Raw genomic sequence first — 21,222 nt, forward strand, 5'->3', positions numbered from 1 at the left:
AGGCTAAGGTCTCTGTGCCAGGGGCCCTGTGCACGGCCCAGACACAAGCTAACTCTTAACAGAGCCTCTATCACGGGAAGAGTAGAAAACCCAATCTCAGTCAAAGCCAATCACCTTGCAAATTTAGTAGCAATTCTCACTGCTCACTCACCCAATCCCTTGAGAATATTTTTCCAACAAGGGGGCATCTTCCATTTTTTAGATCAAGTAATTCCTGACTGGTTTTCAGTGGTAACATTTTCTCCAAAAAGTTGCTTCTCTTTTTATAACATGACTGTGACGGCCATGAAACGCTTTCGGCCCCTAAACCCTGCAGGCCGCCCATGCTCTTTGGGCCTTCATTACCCTAACGAACAGGACAGCTCTGACGCAGACATACCCCGGCCTTCTCAGAACCCCTGCAAAGCAGAACCAGAGCGCTCAGGACAACCCCGTGGGCATGGCGAGGAACCTTTGTGCCACAGGCCTCTAATAAGGAAGGATTTCTCTTCACTGCCCTCGAATTGCTTATATCCCAGGATCCTTCCCACCTCCAGAACTCACCTTGGCCTTGGCATTGACTTTGGCTTTGTTCTGGAGCAAATATTTGGCTACTTCCGTGTGTCCTGCTCTGGCTGCCATGTGCAGCGGGGTCTCCACTTTCTGTAAAACCACAGAATTAAAGAAATGTTAACCCATGCCGAGTTTCCAAAAGGGCACATGTAGAGTTCCAAAGTGCCAACCTGGGGTAACTTGTTGGGTTTTCGTCCAAGAGGTGGAGTTGTTCCAATAAGCAGCTACTTTAGCCTTTAGCTTGCTGACACCTGGTGTGTGTGTGGGGTGTGTGTGTGTGTGTGTGTGTGTGTGTGTGTGTATGTGTGTGTGTGTGTTCTAGGTATACTTTAAAAGCAAACCTCAGAGCTGATGAATGTTAAAAACTGTAAATGCATTCCCAGAAATATTACAGAAGTTCCCAAATTATTGTTTAAAAGAAAACTCCTGGGGTGCCTGGGTGGCTCAGTGGGTTAGGCCGCTGCCTTCGGTTCAGGTCATGATCTCAGGGTCCTGGGATCGAGTCCCGCATTGGACTCTCTGCTCAGCAGGGAGCCTGCTTCCCTCTCTCTCTCTCTCTCTCTCTCTCTGTCTACTTGTGATCTCTCTCTGTCAAATCAATAAATAAAATCTTTAAAAAAAATTTAAAAAAATAAAAATAAATAAATAAATAAATAAAAGAAAACTCCTAGGACTGACAGATGTGTGACAAATTTAACTAGGAACGGCTCAAGACCTACACATATTCTCCCCAAACCTGAAGGCTCTTCTACCATGAGAATTCTAGCTTTCTCCCCAGAGAGGTGATCTCAGGATCAGTACCTCATCTCCCCTCCGAGCTCTCAGTCCAGAGGACGGAGCCCTTACTCTCCCCACGGGCTTACCACGTTGGAGACATTGGGTGATGCTTCGCGCAGTAGAAGGTTCTTCACGATGGGCAGGTGCCCCATGAAGGAGGCCACATGGAGAGGTGTCAAGCCAGACTGGAACACACAAGAGAGGAATGAGAACAGAGGAGCCTTTCCTGCTCCTACAAAGAAGAGAAAGCCAGATGAATCTACTTTTTTGTTTCTAGGGGCTCCAGAATGGTTTTCCAAGCAAAGGGAGTTCAATGAGATAGGTTTGCTTTCAGGGTAATGGCTGGAGGGAAAAAAAAAAAAAATCACTGCAGGGTGATTCTGTCCACTTTGCAATTCAAAAACATTCATCTGATCTTGGAAAGCTCCCTGAAACTTGACACACGTTCCCTTGTCTCGGCCACCCAATGTGTTCCTTCAAGCAGTCTGAACTCGCTCGCACGCACACACACACGCAGGCCTGCAGTCCCATGTAGCTAAAAAGAACAACTCTCCAGAAAGCTGTTGGAGGAAGACCACGGGCAGGAAGCCTCTGCCCGTCTGTGGGGTTCTCCTACCTCAGTAACAGCGTCAATGGAGGCCCCCGTCTTCAGCAGCAGATCCATGACACGGATGTGGTTCTTCTTGCAGGCGATATGTAAGGGGGTGAAGCCATTCTGCGGCCCCACACATAGGGAGACAGACAAGCAGGAACTTACAAGATGAGCCCAAGGGGTCCCCAAACCGCCTCTGCCCACTGCCCCTGCCTGGACGGTCGGCTACTGCCCGTCACCCAAGAGGCCGGCGGCTCCCACTTTCTGCACCAAGCATGTTCCTGAAGAAGTTGTTCATAAACCCTTTTTTCTTTTTTAATTAATCATATTTTTGGAGGCGCAAAAAGGGCCTGCTGTTTTCAGTTTCCTTCAGGGGAAACTGAAAATCAAGAGCACTTTTTGTGAAGCAAATCCTGTTTCCTCTCCCCTGAAACCATGGATCATTTTTAGTAAAGTGGATTTCGGGATAGCAGCTCTGCCGGGAGTTTTGTTTGTTTCTGTCTGTTTGTTTTTTTCCGAGGGCTTTACTCCCACAGGCCGGGGTTCCCCAAGTTGGGGGAGGGGATTTTGTCGCACCCCCCCCGCCCCCACGGCATTTGGCAATGTCTGGAGACACTGCTGATTGTCATCACCAGCGGAGAAGGAGATAAACCCCGGGGGAGGAGGGGCAAGGATGCTGCTAAACGTCCTACCAGGCATATCAGACCCAAAATGACAATAGCGCTGAGGCTGAGAAATGCCCCTGCTATCTCAGAATCGTCCCTGGCGTGTGGCAAGAGCTCAGTGAAAGCTTTCTGAATGAAGGAGCCACCCTTGCAAGACCTGGAATCTCCCCTGTCTTCTGAAGTCTGCCCTGTGGGAGTGGGCAGAGAGGAGATGGCGGTCAAGGCCATGCTCTGTGCAGAGCTCTGGCCCCACCAGATCCCTGACCCTGCCCTCGGAACACCTGGCCGAGGACTCCCAGTCCTAGGAGGGAACTCGCTTTAGGCGAGAACCCCTTTCTATACCAGCACTAGGAAAACTCTACCCCTGTGCGCAGGGGAAGGGTGCTTAGCTCGGCCCAGGTCATTCAGCCACCAAAGTAGATTAAAAAGGCGGCCTAGAAGGAATCACTGTACTGCAACCCCAGCCTGGCCTAGAGGGAGTGGCGCCCCAACCCACACACATACCACGGACACTGCTTCTTAGTGAGGTCTCCTGGGCCGGATCCCCCTCCCCCCACCCCCCACCTCAGTCTGTCATCAGGGTGCCGAATGGGGAGTGGAAAGTTTACCATCCTGCCTCTGTGCTGCCATGTCCCCCAGGCCCTAGCCGGTGCCACCACCTTCTGGGCCCTAGTCTCGGGGGTACCTCCAGTCACCGACATGCGCCCTTCCCACCAGGCTCAGCCATGCAGCTCTGGTCCTGCTTCCCTTGGCCTTTGCCCCTCTGACGCCTTCTCTAGTAGCCTCCCACTCACCAGGGCTCTGGAATTTGGTTTGGCTCCTTTATCCAAAAGGACCTTGGCTACTCTGTGATGGCCACAGTGGGCTGCCACATGGAGGGGGGTCAGATGGTCCAGGGTGATGTCATCTATCTCTGCGTTGTATTGCAGTAGAAGTCGGACACAGTCAAGGTGGTCTCCCTGAGCCGCCATGTGAATGGGGGATAAGCCGTTCTGGGAGAAGAGGGAGAAACAAGCAAGTAGCAAAGGAAATGAACGCAGAAATTCAAGGCAATGATTCCAACCTCACGTCCTTCTTCTTCCCTACGCAATGTTTCCACATGGCCCCGGTGCTCCTGCCGGGTTCTGATTATACTCTCCACCTCATCAAATCCTCCAAGCCAGCCCCAGCCAGGCCGACCTCTTCCAGGAACCCTTCCCTGACCACCCGAGACTTCTGTGGGCTTTTCTTTATCTGTCCCACTCACGCGGACACTTTTCATGGATTTGTTGAATTGTGTCTGTAATGAACTTGTCAGGTGTGTGTCTCCATACTTATCAGCCTCTTCAGATCAGTGACCGTGCCTTCCACCTCTCAAAGGCCCCACAATCCCCATATGAGCATGAGACACACAAAGTGGTCCATTTATATGCTTCTGAATGAGCAAATGACCACAACATAGAACTTGGATCTAGAGCCCTCTGTTCTGCGCTCCTAACACACACACACATCCCTTGAACAACTTCATTAAGGACTTTCACTCTTCCTTAGGTAGCAATCTCTTAAAACAACAACAACAACAACAACAAAACCAACATTAAAAACAAAGGAGACTCTTCACTCAATCCTTCACACATTAATTCAACAAATATTTACTAAGTGATTAATGAGCACCAGGTATGGGTTAAGCTCTGGAGAAACAAAAGACAACAGACACAATCCCTGGCAGAAGGAAGCTTGTGCACCCACAGGCAAAAGAGGTGGAAACAGATACATTGTTGCCATTCAGTGCTGTAACAGCAGGGAAGGCAAGATGAAAGCACAGAGGTCCACTGGAAGGTAGCATTTCCAGGAGGGAGGAAGGGGAGGAAAGGCTTTCAGGAGGAGGTGGCCCAGAGCTAGGACTTCTCTAGGAAGACAGAAAAGAAGAATCTTTTAGCAAAGGGAGCAGTGCGGACTGGATCACAGAGGCAGAGATCCTTCGGGAACTTGGGGAGCTCTACCTATGCAGTTAGAGGTGCAGGAGGACCACACCTGATGGGGCCACGGAGATGGGCTCCAGGGAGGCAGGAGCAGCATCAAGACAATCTGTGAGCTCAGGCACTGGGATGTTAGCTTTCAGAAAGGGAGCAAGAAAAGATTTTCAGCAAGGGAGGCACACAACCAGGCTGCATGGCAGCTAGTATCTGTGTTACGGGTTGAATTGTGTCATCTCAAAATTCACATGTTCAAGTCCTAACCCCAGGTACTCAGGACGTGACGTTATTTGGAAATCAGGTCACTGCAGATGTCGTTAGTTACAATGAGGTCTTTCGTGGGGGCCCAAATACGATATGAGTGCTGTCCTCATAGAAAGGGGAAGTTTGGACACACACACTCAAACACAGACACCACGCCATGTGGACAGGGAGGCAGAGGTCAGGGTGATGCCAAAGCAGTGCCAAAGATGGCCAGCAACCACTGGACGCCAGGAGAGAGGCTTAGAACAGATTCCCCCTCACAACCTCTGAAGGTACCAGGCCTGCTGACCCTGCTCTCAGATTCCCAGCTTCTAGAACGCTGGGATGATGGGCTGCTGTGGTTCAAGCCACCCAGCATGAGGCACTTTGCTACCCCAGCCCAAGCAAGCTAAGCATTAGCTGCCACTCAGAGACCGACATAAAGGTCATGCCATACTTCCCAACGCTCAGTGAAGACTGGCCCGCTGCCTGTATTTGTAAATAAAGTTTTATTGGAATACAACTGCTAGTTTGCATATTATCCATGGCTGCCCTCCTACTACAATGGCAGAGTTAAATTGTTGCAACAGAGATCATGGCTTGTAGAGTCTAAAAATATTGACTATACGGCCCTTTAGAGACAAAGAGGGCCATGCCCGATATGGCTAATGATTAGAGCTATACTGAGTGTCTCCCATGGGACAGGCATTGGGGTATACAACACGCTGGTTCAGTTAGTAGTATTAGCATCTCTGTTTTCTAGAGATGGGATTTGATCCTGGGTGGGCCTGACCTGGAGCCCTGCCAAAAGGACGTTCCTCACGGAAGGGAAGCACGAACCTTGGTTTTGGCTTGGATGGGTGCCCCGTGGTCCAGCAGGATCTCTGAGATTCGCACGTGCCCATTCCGAGCTGCACAGTGGAGAGGTGTCAATTCATCCTTTAAAAGAGTCCAAAAGAGAAAGCCCCGAAGGCACCTATCAGAGCCACTGCACAGAAGACTGCCCCCAGTACAGCTGCAGCCACAAGAAGCTCGGATGCTTCTTTCAGGACCAGCTTGTCTCCAACACATCCCACTGTGTCTCCTGCTGCCTCTTGGCTCCTGCCACGGCTGTTTCAAGAGGCCAGGGGCCCACCACTCGCTGGCCACAGAGGCCACCAGCGGGCCATCACAGAGCCGGGGAGACTCTGGAAGGCAGAACTCCCTCCCCCCGGCCTTCCACGGAGCTCACTGACACCCACCTTGGTCCTTGTTTCTATCTGGGCCCCCCGGTCCAGCAGGAGCCGCACCATGATCACGTTCCCTCTGCGGGAGGCGATGTGCAGTGGCGTGATGCCGTTCTGGAAGGGGGAGGAACAGGAACCAGTCAGGCTGTGACGTCCTCCTCTCCAGGGCAGCGGGTCTGCACCCCATGCCCGTGTCCCCCCAGCCCTATGGTGGCAGCAATGCAAGAAGGCACTTTCAGCCTACTGGTAGGATGCTTCTCTCCTAGGAATGATCTCAAAACCTATGAGGACATAACGGCATCCTTGTTGATCGCTGCAATCGGGGCCAAGCCTTGTCTCCCAAGCCCTGTCATCACAACAGACTGGAAGAAAGCCCTGCCCTCCAGCCTTCCTCGAGAATGGATAAATGGAAACTGACGATCAGACACAAACCAAGGAGGCGCTTAAGAGACACCAGGGCTGTCTCACCTGGAGGCACTCGCACCATGAGGAGGAAACCCAGGGTGTCACAGTGAGGCGCTGACAAGCCCAGAGCCCTGGCCCAAGAGCAGGACCTGCTGGGGAGACTTACCTGGGGCGTGAAGTTGACGCTGGCACCCCTGTTGAGGAGCAACTGGGCCACGTTGAGGTTCTCGTAGTGAGCTGCGATGTGGAGGGGGGTGAATCCCGTCTGGGGCACAACAGAGGGGGACAACTTGTCAAAGTCATGCTCTGCCATTTCCACCTCAGAATAAGGACAGGGCTTCTGGAAATGTCGGCAGGGCCCGAGCGCCCGATATGGAAAGGTATGCCTCGTGGCAAGTCATATTCAAGGCTGGGTGCCACCTTGGAGGGTCTCCCATTCTTTGTTTTACAGTTCCCGTGGACAAACACGGACTAGCATTACCTCAAACTCAGCAGGGCCCACTCACGTGAATGGCTACTTATGAAGAAATGTTAATGAACGAATGAAATGTGTTACAGGGGCCATGATCTTCACTCTAGAGATGGCTTTAGTCCCCTAAAAGGGATTGGTGACTCAGCTGGCTGGCCAAAGTTGGCCCTTTTGACCCGTTGGCGGGTCATTGTCATCATTCTGTCCCATAAACCCGAGAGCATGCCTGATCCAGTCAGCAGCCTTCTAGACAAAACCCAGCGACCGTGGGCTGAAGGGACCATGTGACTAGCTCAGGTGATCCACTCCCACTAGAGCCCAAACTTACAGACAACAGATCAGCCATGCCTCAAAACATCAGAGAGCACAGGTCTAGGCCCCTAGGTAGCCCTCCCCATTCTCATCTCCTCATGTAGGGACACCTCCCCTCCTCCACCAGGGAGCCACCAGGAAAAGAGGGGGGGTTAAATTCTAGAACACCACCTGTCAGCCCTTAAAGTTCCATTCTGGCCAGTTTCATGCCAGCCTGCCCCGGATACTTTTCCGGGTGACCGGGAGCGACGCAAACCTTTCCTGCTCCACACCGAGCACCTCTTCCTGGGTGTTCACTGGGAGTTTGAAGCGGTTCTGCCCATGGGGGCCCCTCCAGGTCACTAGCGGGAACCCGAAGGTGCCGAGGGTGGGGGCTGGTGGTGCTCTGTGTACTGGGCTAGGTCCATTCCCAGTCACAGGGCATTCTCGGGGCACGGCCAGGGGTGACCCCTGCGGCTCCGCGGCCCAGGGATGAGCCACCCTCACCTTGGAAAGCACATCTGGGTTGGGGTCATTCTGCAGCAGGACCGCAGCCGTCCGTGTGTCATCGTTGCGCGCCGCGATGTGTAGGGCGGGTAGGCGCACTTTCCCCTTCGTCCCGTAGTTGATGAGGTGGGCCACCACATTCTCATGGCCCTGCTGCAGAGCCACCGCGAGAGGCGTGAAGCCGTCCTGGCCACAGGAAAGGAGGAAATCTCCATGTGCTCTGACCGCACCCGCCCACTCACTGGCCGCCAGGCAGAACACACGCTTTCCTGCCTCAGGGCTCTTGCTAGGGAATGGGCCCTCAGCCTGAAATGCCTCTCTTACCATTCAGAGCCCTCTTCATCTGTCAAGCTCCATTTCAATGCTACCTCCACCCAAAAGCCTATCTTGAACCCACTTTCTTCCTCCGCAATCTCCCAGAGCCCAAAGCCATTCATTTTCCTTTATAACTTGTTCCCAGTCTGAGTGCTCTGAGGGCTTTTTACTGCCCTCTGTTTCCCTGCCTACCCTCTCTATCACCCTTCAACATGGCGGAGGCTCATTCCTTTCTTCATCGTAGGAGGGTTAGTAACACCTAGCAAATCCTAGAAACTATGCCAGGCACTGAGGACTGGATCGTGAGCTACCATGATCAATCTCCTTGGTTGTGCGCCGAGGGGCACAGGACCCCGTGGCTGTTGAAGAATGAACAGAAAGTCACGTGACTGTTGAGTGTGACAACGTCAGTCGTCAAGAGAGGCTTGGGCTCCATCTAGCTCAATTTCATCCCTTCGTCAATGACAAAACTCAGGACCAGAGCTGAAGGGACTCATGGTCTGTGGCCGGATCCTTTCTCATTAAGGTCCAGCCTTCAGTGGTGCTTAGTGTGGGAAGGACAAGCCTGAGTCTGATGTCATTTCTCCGGTATGTGTCTGGGCATTCCTCAAGACCCATGACTCTGTCTCTTCCTCCCTCGGAGAGCCCAGCAGCGCCCAGGATTAGTGCAGTGAGCAGAAGGGAGAGAGCACACAATGACACTCCACACCAATCGCGACACAGGAACTCTTTCAAGCCATGTCCCAGGGATGCACACCCCCAATGGTGTCCTGCACCCGGGGCGGGGGGCGTCCAGCAGGAAGGCTGTGTGCCCAAGGTACTTACTTCTGTGGCTACATTCTGATTAGCTCCATTTTCCAGTAAAAACTTAACCACTTCCAAGTGATTCTCTTGTGCTGCCATGTACAGGGGTGTAAAGCCTTTCTGTAGACCAAGAGTGAAAGTCATTAACATTCACCCACAAAATGAGAGATGCTAAACCCAGAGCAGAATCCTCTCAACCTGAAGACAGCTCTCTCTTCACCCTATTTTCACCTAGCCCACGGGGCCATGTCCCCGCCCACATCTCCGGTTGGAAAAACTCATTGATGCTTCCAAATGGTTTACTGGGATTATTACAAAAGGCCACCAGGTGGGGGCGACACTCCATGAAAATCAGCCTCTTGCCGCCAGACACACAGTGTCTATTTTCACTCCTTTCTTCTGAAGTCCCTGTATCTCGCCCACCCCTAAACACGCTTTCTCTCCCCACCCGTGCCAGAGCTAGATACATCGTTTGGTTTAACTGAACAGAGATGGGGGTCCACAACAATCAACCACCTCACTCTTAGAACACACTTACAGTAGAAGCATGCAAACACGCACTGCTGATTAATCTAGACCATGTGCTCACAGTGTAACAGAAATGCAGGTGGAGAAGAAGGTCAGTGCCCTCTGGCCCGGGGCCCCAGAGGACCATCACCTGTGACTGGGCGTTGACATTGGCGCCATAGTTGACCAGCTCCCGGACCACCTCATCCTGACCAGCGAGGGCGGCGATGTGCAGAGCTGTGTTCCCTTTCTGAAACACATGGAGGAGAGGAAGCAGAGCAGGTTTCCCACCAGGCTGTCAATGGTGCTGTGACAGTCAAAGGTAAAGTCACCATTAAGGGTACACTAATAAGGCTGTGCGTTGGGGTGGAGGACAGTGGGTTTTCTTTATGAGACGAAATGGGTAGATGACACCCATGAGTGTGCCTGACCCGTTATACACCTTGAAATAGTACTGAAAGCCCAGTGAGGAAAAGCCTTCCTGTTCTCCACACAGAAAATTTCACGCTGAAGAACAAAGAAACCACTTCCCAACACCTAATCCGCCGCCCGCAGACGCAGCGTTCTGTCATCGGCTGACGGACAGTTGGCGTTCCTCTGGACACACACTGAAAGGTTTGCCAGACGAGCCGGCCTTCCATGGACTTCCAGCTCCTCACAAGCTGTAACTCGGCAGGACCACGCGGAGCCCCTGCTGGGTCCGGAGCTCTGGGGAAGGAGGCCGGCAGAGGCCACAGGCTTGGCGCCCTTCCCCCGGGAGCTGGGCCAAGGGGGACAGAGGAATGAAAGGCGAAGAGAGGGAAGGGCAGAAATACGCAAAGGGGCTGGGGCAGGTTCTGAGGGGGTGACTAGAGCACTCAGATTTTCTTATCTGGATCCATTCTGGGTCTCTGACAATTGCTAGACAGGGTTCAGGTCCAGCAGGCTGCTTTCTGTCCATGTCCCTCCTGTCTCCCGGATGTCCAGGGACGGGAACACAGGCACATTCTCTGACTCACCTACGTGACCCCCACGGGCACCCCAGCTCCGTGAGAGGCAGGCAGGACAGGAGCCCCCCCACCCTCCGACAGCTTCTGTCCACAGGGCAGGCGGAAGAAAATGGGACCTATCTGGGCCCACTTGTCCCTCTGCTATGTAAGGAGCAGAGATCTCAAACAAACTCATCTTTTTGTAGTTCAGATGGCATGTAATTTACTAAACTACATAAACACTTGCTAATCCATCTCAGGCAACTCAAGCCCTGGCAAGTAGGGACTTCAGACTCAGTCCACGCACTGGGGCCATCTGTCACTAGTAGAAGAAGAGTGGCCTCACCTGGGCGGAACAAAGCGGTGCAGGCGCCAAGTTCTGTGCCCCCCCCACCCCCACCCCACACAGCCATCGCTGCCCTCGGCACCCGCGGTGGGAGAGGTAGCCCCACTGAGGACACCAGGGGGCTGAGGGAGCTCAGGTCTTTGTTTCTAAACTGTGCCCTGAATCAGGCAGGAGGGCCCTGCTTGTCGCTTCCCAAGGTTAGTCTTTTTGATTTCTCCTTAAATTCCACTGGATAAACCAAAGGGTTCTTCCTCAAACATCTGTCAAAGAATAAGTGCCAGAAATGAAGGTATGGATGCTGATTAATCACTTTTCATAGAAGTCCGAAGAGCTCACGTCTGGAGGCCAACTCTCTCACTGTACCAAGTGGGACACGGCTGTTGGCACCGGAACCTTCTCTAGAAATCAGGACTCTGATCTCCAAGTCTCCCCGTTTAGAAGGACGTGTGCTGTAACCATTCATGCCTCCACTACACACTGAACACATGTGTGTCGGGCGCCAGTCCAGGTGGGGGAGTATCGAGATGACAGACACTCGGGCTGCTTGCCCTCAAGAAGCAACAATGTCAAGATGTTGCTTTCCATCTGCCGCTCTCTGCCTGAAATCACATGACATCAGAGCTCTCCTCACAGAAATCCATGCCAGGGGTGGTGGAGGGGGCCAGCTGGGCCCACATGGAAACCTGGCCCACGCCACCTTCCGGATCTTGGCTGAGAGTAGCACGGGTGGTGGGTAAGAGCAAAGAGGAGACCGTGGGAAACAGACCCCCCCACTTACACACAGATGCACACAGTGTGCGGTGCAAGAGGGCCCCTGGCCTGGGGTGAGGGTCCAAGGGCAAGGAGGTGGGGCCTGTTTTCTCCACCCTCCCTCTGCATGCAGGAACATACCCTCGAAGAAGAAAAAAAAATTTTTCTTAGCTACATGTGATCCACAAAGACCCACTCTGTCCACTGGCTGGGTGTCCTGGAGCTCCTGGAAGGGATGGGGCCGGGGCAGGTGCCGGGCACACTCAAGCAGGGAGATGGGGGGTTTCTCCCTCTCCACCAGCCGAGAGAGGCTGAGCACAGGCCCCTTTGAGGCAGAGACGGGAGGATGGGACCAGGATACTTTTGTTTTGTGCTTTTAAAATTTCTAAGCACAGTTTAGGAAACTATATTGGTTTTTGGCTTTTTTACTCTTGTCTTTTTTTAATCTTTCTCATGCTTGCGAGACCCATTAGAATTCCCCAATCTGCTATGACTCTTGCTCAGCCCACGGTTTCTGCCTCACCTTTTTTCCTCCCTCTGTGTGGCATTCAGAAACCACTCTGGCTTACAAAATGTCTATAAATAACAAAGACACACCAAGCGTTCGCTTGCAAAATAACAATCAGAGAGGGAAATTCGGCAAGAGCGAAAACAACGAGGAGCCCTGTTCACGTGGCTCTTGGGGCCGCGCCAGGGAAGAGGAGCCTGCAGATGGCGCACTGCTGGCGGCCAGGTCCGTGGGAGCGCCAGAAGGAAAACTAACTGCATCCCCTTCGTCCACAGAAGAAGGGTGGAAACAATTGGTACTTGTCAGGGGAAAAAAAAAGTGCCACACAGACATAGAAAAAGAACAACTCTTGTCTATTTCACCGGCGAGATCACATGAAAATTACATGACATGACAGGACGTGAAAATCACCTAATTTTACCGCCAGGGATGATTGCACCTTCCTAATATTTTGGTAACACACTTCATAACCACTCTATCTGTGGTCCACCTATCATTCTTCTGGCAAATACGCTTGCTGCCCGGAGTGGAGATTGAGGCTGGGCGTGAGACCACCATGGGTATGGAACAGCAGATGGAAAGAAAGAGGCCAGGAGGACAAAGCCAAGAGGAAAACTGCGGGAAGTAACCGGGAAGGACAAGAAAAGGAAGCAGTACTCGAGTCAGCAGAGAGAGGTGGTTTTTGTGTGTCGTTTTGTTTTGACGTATGGGCGGCAGCATCTTGCTCGCTAAGCAAACGGGATGGATGGATATAAAACCCATTGCAACCTGTAGCTGCATGATTTCGTGACTGTCATTTCTGGGCTTACGTCACCGGAGCTAGGGGGAAGAGTATGTCGGTGTGGGGGCTGTGACGTGCCCCCTGATAGGAAAAGAGAATGTTGTTCAGGGTCATCAGTCAGGGGAGGAAATAAGTGTGGAGCTGACCAAGTAGAATGCTGGAGAAGGATAACTGTGAGGGTCTGGCCCTCTTCTTCCAGCCTCAGTAGCAACACAGCCACCAGTATTTGCTGATGCCTGTTCGTTTGTCATCTGAATCCGGAAACCAAGTATTATCACCCCCATTTTACAGATGAGGGAATTGAGACTTCTCACTAGCTAACCTACCCGAAGTCACAGAGCATGAAGTAGTTCTTCTGGGATCTGGACCCCAGGCACCTGACTGTGGGGCTTCCAGGGTTCTTAGCCCCTATAGGAGTTAGAGACCCCAAGAAAACAGAAAGTCACCAAAAGAATTCTATTTCTAGGTGCATAATCTGGCAAGGAGGATAAAGCAAAAGCCCACTGACTCCTTGTGGATATAGAGTCCTGTAATTTTCAGGTAATTTTAGGGATGCCTAGAACTAGGAAACGATGGGAAGGACAAGAGAAATTCAGAAGCACTCTTGGATTTCTCTCAAGTTTGGGACAAGACAGGAGGGATCCCCCCACACTTGAATATCAACGAAAAGCTCCCCGTTCCCTAAGAGACGTACCTTGGTTGTCGTTTCTAGAATGATTTCTTTGTGCAGAAGTTCAACCACCATCTTCACGTGGCCTTCTTTAGAGGCCAGGTGCAAGCCGTTCAGCCCATTCTGTAAAGAGCAGAGAGGCAGGAAGAGTGGTTAGGGGACTATGCATTCTGCTGTTCCAGTGGCTGAGATGAGGCCACTTCCCTGTGAAGAGATGTGTGACGGGCCGGAAGGGAAGAACAGGAGGGGCCCTGAGTGGCGCTGGTCCGGCCTCTCCAAGCTCTTTTCTGCAGAAGCCCCAGATAACAGGAACGCAGGGCGATAACAAGACCACCTCTCCCTGGATTCATCTCCATCTTAAGTGTGGGGAAGCTCTCACTAAGGCAGTGGGTGACCTTGAAATTCAGATCTTGGCCACGCTTTTGGCAACCACTTCATGGAAGTGCTGTAGCTTCAATCCCCTGGTTAATTTTCATGGCACCAACCAGTAAAAGCAAAGGGGCAACACCAGTGTATCTTAAACACTTGCAGAGATAAGTGCATATTTAGTAACAACAATGACAAAAAAAAAAAAAATTCTGAAATAAGCTCTTTGAAGAATTAAATACCACCAACCACCAGCTATATGATTTCTTCGACAGACAAATCAGTTTTAAAATAGCCCCTTGGCCACATTGACCTTTCAAATGTGGTCAAAGCTTGTCTGACAGTTCCGTTGTGGGGTATGGGGGGGGAGAACCAACACTGTCCACGCCCAATGGGCAGTCCACAGGAGCAGAACTCTCCCTGACCACAGAAAGTTCCAGCTGTACATGGCGAGGTTTGAGAGAAGGGTTTACTTGGCACACTCGCATGTCCTGTCTTCTGATCCTTGCACTTAAGATGCCTGGAAACTTCCTGGCAAAAGCTGACTTCAGAGAGTGCGACTTAGAGCCACACATAATTCTGACAATATGACGGAATTCATTTTGCTTCCAGTGACGAGCAGATCTTGGTTCCATATGGAAGATGATGTTAGTCAATCAGCACTCCCCATGCCCCACTGTTGTGTTTTCTTCCTCCTCCCCCTCCTTGCCCACCAGCCATCCCCCCCCCCCTTCTCCCATTCCTTCCTGTCTCCTGCTTCAGTCAACGCTCAGCCACTGCAGGCTCTGGCCAATGGAAAAGACCCTTGCCACCTCAGCGGGAGGGGCGTGGCTCCTGAGGGTGTGGCTCCTGCAGCCTCACCCACCACGGGCCCCTGAAATCCCCCCCTCCCTTTGGGTTCCGGCACTCGTGACCCACGAATGCTCACGCCAAGGGATTTTATTCTTGCCCTGGACCCCACCTCTAAAACTCTCTTTACACTGGGGCCTTGAAGACATTCCTGGGGTGGCAGAGAAAAGAGGAGGTGGGCTCCGAAGGGAACTTCCCCTCATTTCCATTCAGTCGGTCCCCGCACCCCCAACATGCAGAGTGCAGTGGGCCAAATCCTTGCACGTCAGCACAGCCAGAGTGGTAGGGGGTGCATGAGGGGGAGGTGATGGGAGGGCCCTCTCCCACAACATATGCAAATGCCTAGGAATTACCGTGAGATGATTTCCTCTTGCACACTGTGCACACCATTAAAGGCAGTGTCCAAAGCGGTGTGAATTATTCACACCCTGGTGTGAACGGGCTTATCGAATAAAGGCTGGGTCCCCGTCAGGTTTGATAATGGAAAGGGAGACAGTGATCTGTGAGAACAGGAAGCTGGGGGAGGGAGAAGAACACTGGGTGGCAGCAAACCAGTTCTCCTCAAATCAATTTGCAAAACACAAATGCGCTGAAAAGCAATCTGTCCAGGGACGGGGGCTCTGGAAGCCTGGAGCCCTTCTCTGCAGCTTCCAGCTCTCGGCTTTACCCCAGGGCAGGTCTGCGCAGGAGCCCCTCCTCCCTCCTGGAGCCGTGCGCTCTGCTAGCCCCTCTTGAAACCCAGCAGTGTTCTGGAAGGTTCCCTGGGATTGCTCAGGACTCACGCTGGTGTTAGCAGCTGCTGCAGTGTGCTTCCCACAGGGGACGGGGCTGTGGTGGCAGGGAGAGTGGCATGGTACTGCCTGGTCCCTTCCCATGAGCAGTCGCAGCTCCCGAATGCCTCAAAGCTGGGGAGTTGGCAAGTCAACAAGGAAAACACCTAAGTGGACAGCTGATGATCCGGGCTGTCTGTCCCTGCTCTTCCGAGCCCATGTCAGCATCTCCAACCAGAAGGATTCTAGACGTCCTGTCTGCCCAGAGAATGGAGTGGAAAAGGCTGTCGGGATCTCTGAATGCTGAGGAAATCAAGGTTGGGGGTAATCAAATGAGCAGCCAAGGTCACACATCTTTTCTAGAGCACAGCCACGTAGAAAACAAATCTGGATTTCCCAAGGGAAAAAAAAGGGCTTGGGGTTTTTTGGTGGTGGTGGTTTTAGTTGTTGTTTTCGCCCCTAGGAACTGGTATGTTTCCATCAGAGGATAAAAGCCCATTTCTCCTTGTTTTGCTCACCCGGCAGCTCAGAACGAACCCTCAGTCACAATCACTCATCCGGGTCTGGTCACGGCCACTCTAGTTTGATATCCAAGATTTTATTCCTTGCCCTGGTCCACAGAAAGTCCCTCTGCTTCCCCTCCTGCATCCCAGGCCTCCCCCTAAAAGCTACACTCTTGGCAGGAGGCAGTCACAGAAAAGGGACCATCGCAATAGATCGGTATCTTAAATTGTGTTACTCGGCTTCCATCCCAGACCCTGGATCAATGTTCTCTTTCTTCCTTATGACTTTGTATTTTTCTACCCTACTTTTGATTGTTTGCTTTCAACATGGTCACCCTAAGTCACCTCTGAGTCTATCACTGTGGTGATATGAATCCCAGCCCCATTTGGCATAGCTGTCACACGCAAGGTGCCTGTGACATGCACGGGAGATATGCACAAAGGCCCAGAACTTATCACAGAATAAGAGCCACAGAACACGGGGGGGTCTAACGCTTGTCTCAGCTGCTCTCGGAGTCCCGGCAGTTACCTAACACAAGCATTTCCTTAATCCAATTCAGACAAAAGTTGCTGAGAACCTATTCCATGCCTGACACCACACTAGAAAGGAATACGATGCAGACCCTTATCCTTGAAGATCTCAATTTAGTAGAGACAACAGATGCATAAAAAATAAGTGTGAGATAATGTGAAAGTGCCCAAAATGGCACGCACGAGATGAGAAGTAGCACAGAGGAAAAAGGAACTGCTCTGCCAAGAGGGTCAGGAAATCTCCCCGGAGGCCTGTTCAAGGAAGCCTGTATGCAGGAAGGGATACAAGTCATTAACAATGGCGAGATGAGAAGCTGTTTCTGAGTTTAAATTCTAAACCCCTGAGCTAAAATTGCAGAGACCATGTTCCCAGCCCTTCTCATCAAACGTCCTCCTCCCATCCAGGAAGCATCTTCATTCAGGAGACACACAAGCACCCGACCTCCAGCAGCAAGTTTTCTCCAGCAGCTGACCTCAGCAAGCAGCTGGACGGCTGGTCACCATCTAGCCGCTAAGGTCACTGAATACCTGAAAACTCATTTACAGCACATACACAGTAAGGAACTTGTGTAACTGTTTTATTGAATGCATTACTAGGGGTGCCTGGGTGGCTCAGCTGGTTAAGTGTTAGACTCTTAGTTTTGTCTCACGTCAGGGTCTCAGGGTTGTGAGATCGATCCCCGTGTCGGGCTTCACATGGAGTCTGCTTGACATTCTTTCCCTCTACCTCTGCTTCTCCCCCTGCAAGCTCTCTCTCTCTTTCTCTCTCTCCAATAAATATAAATAAAGTCTTTTTAAAAATGCATTACTAGCCAATACAGGAGATCATTTCCAGTATTTTGAATGAACCACAGAGAAGAATGATCATCTACTACCTCTTCAAAACCACGATCCATGTTTTATTTCAGTTAATTCAAGTTTCAGTTGTTTGCCAAAAGGAAAAGGTGAGCCGCTGAGCCTTGCCTCGCATCTTTCACCACTCCAGCTACCTTCCCAGCCCCTCCTCTTGATGCCGAATGGCAGACAGACTGCTAAGGGGGATGATGGGTAAAGGCACGTATTTCATATCCCAAATAACTGGGTGTTGAAGATAAGCAAGAAAAAGGTAAGAGTGTGGCAGTAAATGCTTCAGGTAAATTAGAAGCTGGAGAGCAAAGTGGTAATTACTTGTGGCCACTTTTTAACCACATGCCTTCCTTGGGAAAACAATAGCTTGCCAGATCCCTCTTCCTAAAAACTCCTCCTTCCAGGTCTCCAATTGCATGTACATTTGGTTAACTGACATTGTCCCACAGCCCTTGGCTGCTCAGTTCTGTTTTCTCTTTGCCTACTCTATTTTTTTTTTAAGATTTTATTTACTTATTTGACAGAGAGAGATTGCAGGTAGGCAGAGAGAGAGAGGAGGAAGCAGGCTCCCTGCAGAGCAGAGAGCCAGATGTGGGACTTGATCCCAGGACCCTGGGATCATGACCTGAGCCAAAGGCAGAGGCTTTAACCCACTGAGCCACCCAGGTGCCCCATCTTTGCCTACTCTTTTTATTCTGTTGTGTCAATTTTGATCATTTTCATGGACTTATCTTCAAGTTCTCTGATGTCTTCCTCATATGTGTCCAATCCACTGATGAGCCTATCAAAGAAACTTCTTATCGCTAAGAAACTGGCTTTTTAAATTTCTAGCATTTCATTTGATTCTTTCTGACACTGTCCATCCCTCTGCTGAAATTCTTCAGCTGTTCATGAATGTTGTTCACCTTTCCCACTAGACTTTAACACATTAATCACCGTTATTGTAAAGACCATCTGATTGTTCCAATATCTCATCTCTGAGTCTGCTTCTGTTCATTGCTTTGCCTCCTGACAAAGGTTTTGTTTTCTTCTTATGTGTGTGTATGGGTGTGTGTGTGTACGTGCATGTGTATTGACTTAGGTTAGTTGACTTGGGTTTGAGTTTTGTTATCTTCAGTGTACTACAGCCTTCAAATTCCTCTAGATGGAGGCAGCTGGTATCATAAGCTTAGAGTAGGAGTAAGGGTGCTGGAGGGATTCCTGTGTTCCTGATCTCCCTTCAGCTATCAGCCAGCCAGATGCCCGTACCTCAGCTGGGGTCCTTCTCCATGCTTCTGCACCCCTCCCAGCAGTAATATGCTCTTTCTTATTCTGGGGTAGGGAGGCAAACAGGAGAGCTCTCCTTTGTTTTGACCTAGACTTAGTGTTACAAACAATACCACAAAAGGTCTTGAACCTGGACCTCAAAGGTGGGGGAATTCTCGTTTTAAGCATTCTCTCCCATCTCTGTGGCAGGAAGACCTACCTCGTCTTTGTACTTGGTCTTGGGTGGGAGTTTCTTGCTCCTCCTCCAGCAGTAGCAGAACTCTTTTCATTACTAGTACATGACCATTTGGGGACCAGCATCGTCTCCTGCCCTCCCCTAGGTGAAAGGGGATTTTGCGTCTACCTTTCCTATAGCACCACTGGGTCTTCACTGTGTCCTGGGGCCAAGGTAGTTTGTTTCTATTCCTGCCCCTGAAGAATGGATTTTCACTTATGGTCTGAAGGTCAGCGTGTTTGTTTTTGCTTCACATGAGGGAAGGATCCTGGGAAGCAGGCAAGGCTTTTTCTGTTCCTGCCTCTACCTCTGCCTCCAAAGCCACCAAGTGCCTCCTATATTCCTTTGCCATCCTGGGAGACTCTCTGGTCTCCTGACATATCCCAATATTTCTCATGAACACCCACCAGAGGCCTGTGGTTCCAGACACACTGCAGCTCACAATGACCTTTAAGAATTTGTTCAGAGTTTGGCTTGTATAACATCTGCTTCTTTTTCCCATACTCTGCTACAGCTGAAATGGTAGTCTTCTCTTTGGAGGGGCTCACCCCTCTTCGGAATTCAGTTAACTTGGTTGCACAATTTGATCTCAAGCCTTCTGAAGGGCTCAGGATGAATTATAATTTTGTAGATTTTCCAGGCCTTTCTCATTGATAGGGCAGGAATGATGTTCTTAGAAGCTCTTTACATCCTACATATTCCCTATACTGAGCCTTTAAGGACACCTACTCCATATGATCTCATTTCCCATGGTCCTAATAGAGCAGACAACACTTTTATGATCTTGTTTGGCAAAAGTGTTCACGCCAAGCATACACACCTGGAGTTTTTCATCTGCCTTTGCTCTTTTTCAGGTAAAATGTCAATTTAGAGGATTTTTCTGAGAAGCAATCTGTCCAACAGGAGGGGGAGGAGTTCTCAGCTAGGCTGTGTTTCTTTTAACATTTTTAAGAGGAAGGGAAAAAAAAGTCACATTCAGCCTGAATGATTTAATTTGGAGTATTTTCTTGTACCAACTGTGAGAAATTCCATTGGCAAAATACACAATTCCAGACATTTGTTCTCAGTAAATTGTTCCTCTGTTTAGCATCTATGATTGCCCCAATTACACTAATTGATTTCTAAATGTACAAATACAGTAGACATGTCACAAGGAATTTAACTCTTCTCCTGTCCAATGCAGAGGATTTTTTTTAAGATTTTATCTATTTATTTGCCAGAGAGAGGGAGAGAGAGCACATAAGCCGGGAACACGATGCAGGACTCGATCCCAGGACTCTGGAATTGTGACCCGAGCCAAAGGCAGATGCCCAGCTGATGGAGCTACCCAGGCATCCCACAGAGGATGGTTTCAAATAGAAAAGCTATGATGTCCTGGGCTGCTACATCTCTCTGAAAAGTATAAGAACATCTCACTTCCTTTTCTCACAGCTGTTTATTTTACCCACAAACACAGCTCCCCCCACCACCACTACACTGAGCAGGCAGCCCCAGGTTGTGCCCTGAGGACCTTGAGGCCCACCTCCTCCTCCCACACCCACATGTTCTGAAACTTATTATTTCTGTCCCCCATCCTCTTTCTTCGAGCCAAGCAGTGTGTTTCTAGAGGACTTAAGCTAACATGCTAAGGTAGTATCCAGAAAGCATGACCTTCTTTATTCATGAACACCTACTAGTTCAGGTCACCAAATTTGTTAGCTGCCATCCAGCCAGGCCCAGGGGCAATGGAGCACTGGCCAGAGGAAATTTTGATGGGGAAGGAAAGGACCAGAGTCTTGGGAATAATAAGCCAAGGGCAGTGGTCGACAAAGGCAAGAAGTCCGAGGACCCCGAAATGATTAAAAAGAGGGATGGGGAGAAGGGCTTCTAAGTAACATTGCCTTCATGAGGCACTCCCCTTTACTCATGTGATCAGTAAAAGTTACTGGTTAATGGTTAACATCTGGTCAATTGGTCAATCAGAAGATCTTGCCCATAATAAGGACAAGGGTATAGAGAGAGGGGGTCATACACCTAGGTCTTTACACTCACTGTCCCACTTTCCTATTCAATCTGGGTTCTCTATTTTGAACTAATCTGTTTGTTCTATCTGTCGAAAGAAGATCAGGATTCAACCCTATGTTACGGAAGTTTAATTCTCCAAATAAAACCCAGCTTGTACACTTGTGACTTCTAACTGCTCTATCGTTGATCCCTATTTGTGGAGCAAGATCACTGACATTATATATTGGGAAGTCTGTAGCCCTAAAACAGGACAGGAAATAAGAGTCTAAACAGGGCTTGTGGAGGAGAAACAAGGATCGCCATTCCTACTCCAAATCCTGAGACTGATGAGAAAGAAAGAGGAAGGGAAGAAAGAAAAGCAGACTATGGAAATGAGAGGCAGAAACGATGAGGACCAAATGAGGTGGTAGAAAAGGAAAGAGGGGGTGACTATCACTACAGTCTGACTACATGAGAAAGTGAATGAAGCTGCTGGCCAAAAAAATCACTGGAACACTATAAATTTTGACTCCTTTCCCTAAATTGCCTGCATTAAATTTTCA

General features: G+C 50.4%; 1 protein-coding gene across 15 annotated transcripts in view; it reads right to left on the reverse strand.

Annotated features, from left to right (window-relative positions):
* Positions 1 to 21,222, reverse strand: part of ANK1 (ankyrin 1) — a 206,343-nt gene that overhangs the window by 56,571 nt on the left and 128,550 nt on the right. For all 15 annotated transcript variants that reach the window (XM_032837953.1, XM_032837951.1, XM_032837956.1 and 12 more), the window contains exons 3-13: positions 13,356 to 13,454; positions 9,460 to 9,558; positions 8,823 to 8,921; positions 7,683 to 7,868; positions 6,582 to 6,680; positions 6,026 to 6,124; positions 5,625 to 5,723; positions 3,381 to 3,578; positions 1,946 to 2,044; positions 1,416 to 1,514; positions 544 to 642 (exon numbers count right to left, since the gene is read on the reverse strand). In XM_032837953.1, coding sequence (XP_032693844.1) covers positions 544 to 642; positions 1,416 to 1,514; positions 1,946 to 2,044; positions 3,381 to 3,578; positions 5,625 to 5,723; positions 6,026 to 6,124; positions 6,582 to 6,680; positions 7,683 to 7,868; positions 8,823 to 8,921; positions 9,460 to 9,558; positions 13,356 to 13,454 — 1,275 coding nt within the window. The remainder of the gene's footprint in view (positions 1 to 543; positions 643 to 1,415; positions 1,515 to 1,945; positions 2,045 to 3,380; positions 3,579 to 5,624; positions 5,724 to 6,025; positions 6,125 to 6,581; positions 6,681 to 7,682; positions 7,869 to 8,822; positions 8,922 to 9,459; positions 9,559 to 13,355; positions 13,455 to 21,222) is intronic.

Source organism: Lontra canadensis, unplaced genomic scaffold, assembly GCF_010015895.1.
Source record: "Lontra canadensis isolate GAN:19392208 unplaced genomic scaffold, GSC_riverotter_1.0 scaffold101, whole genome shotgun sequence".
Lineage (NCBI taxonomy): Eukaryota > Metazoa > Chordata > Mammalia > Carnivora > Mustelidae > Lontra > Lontra canadensis.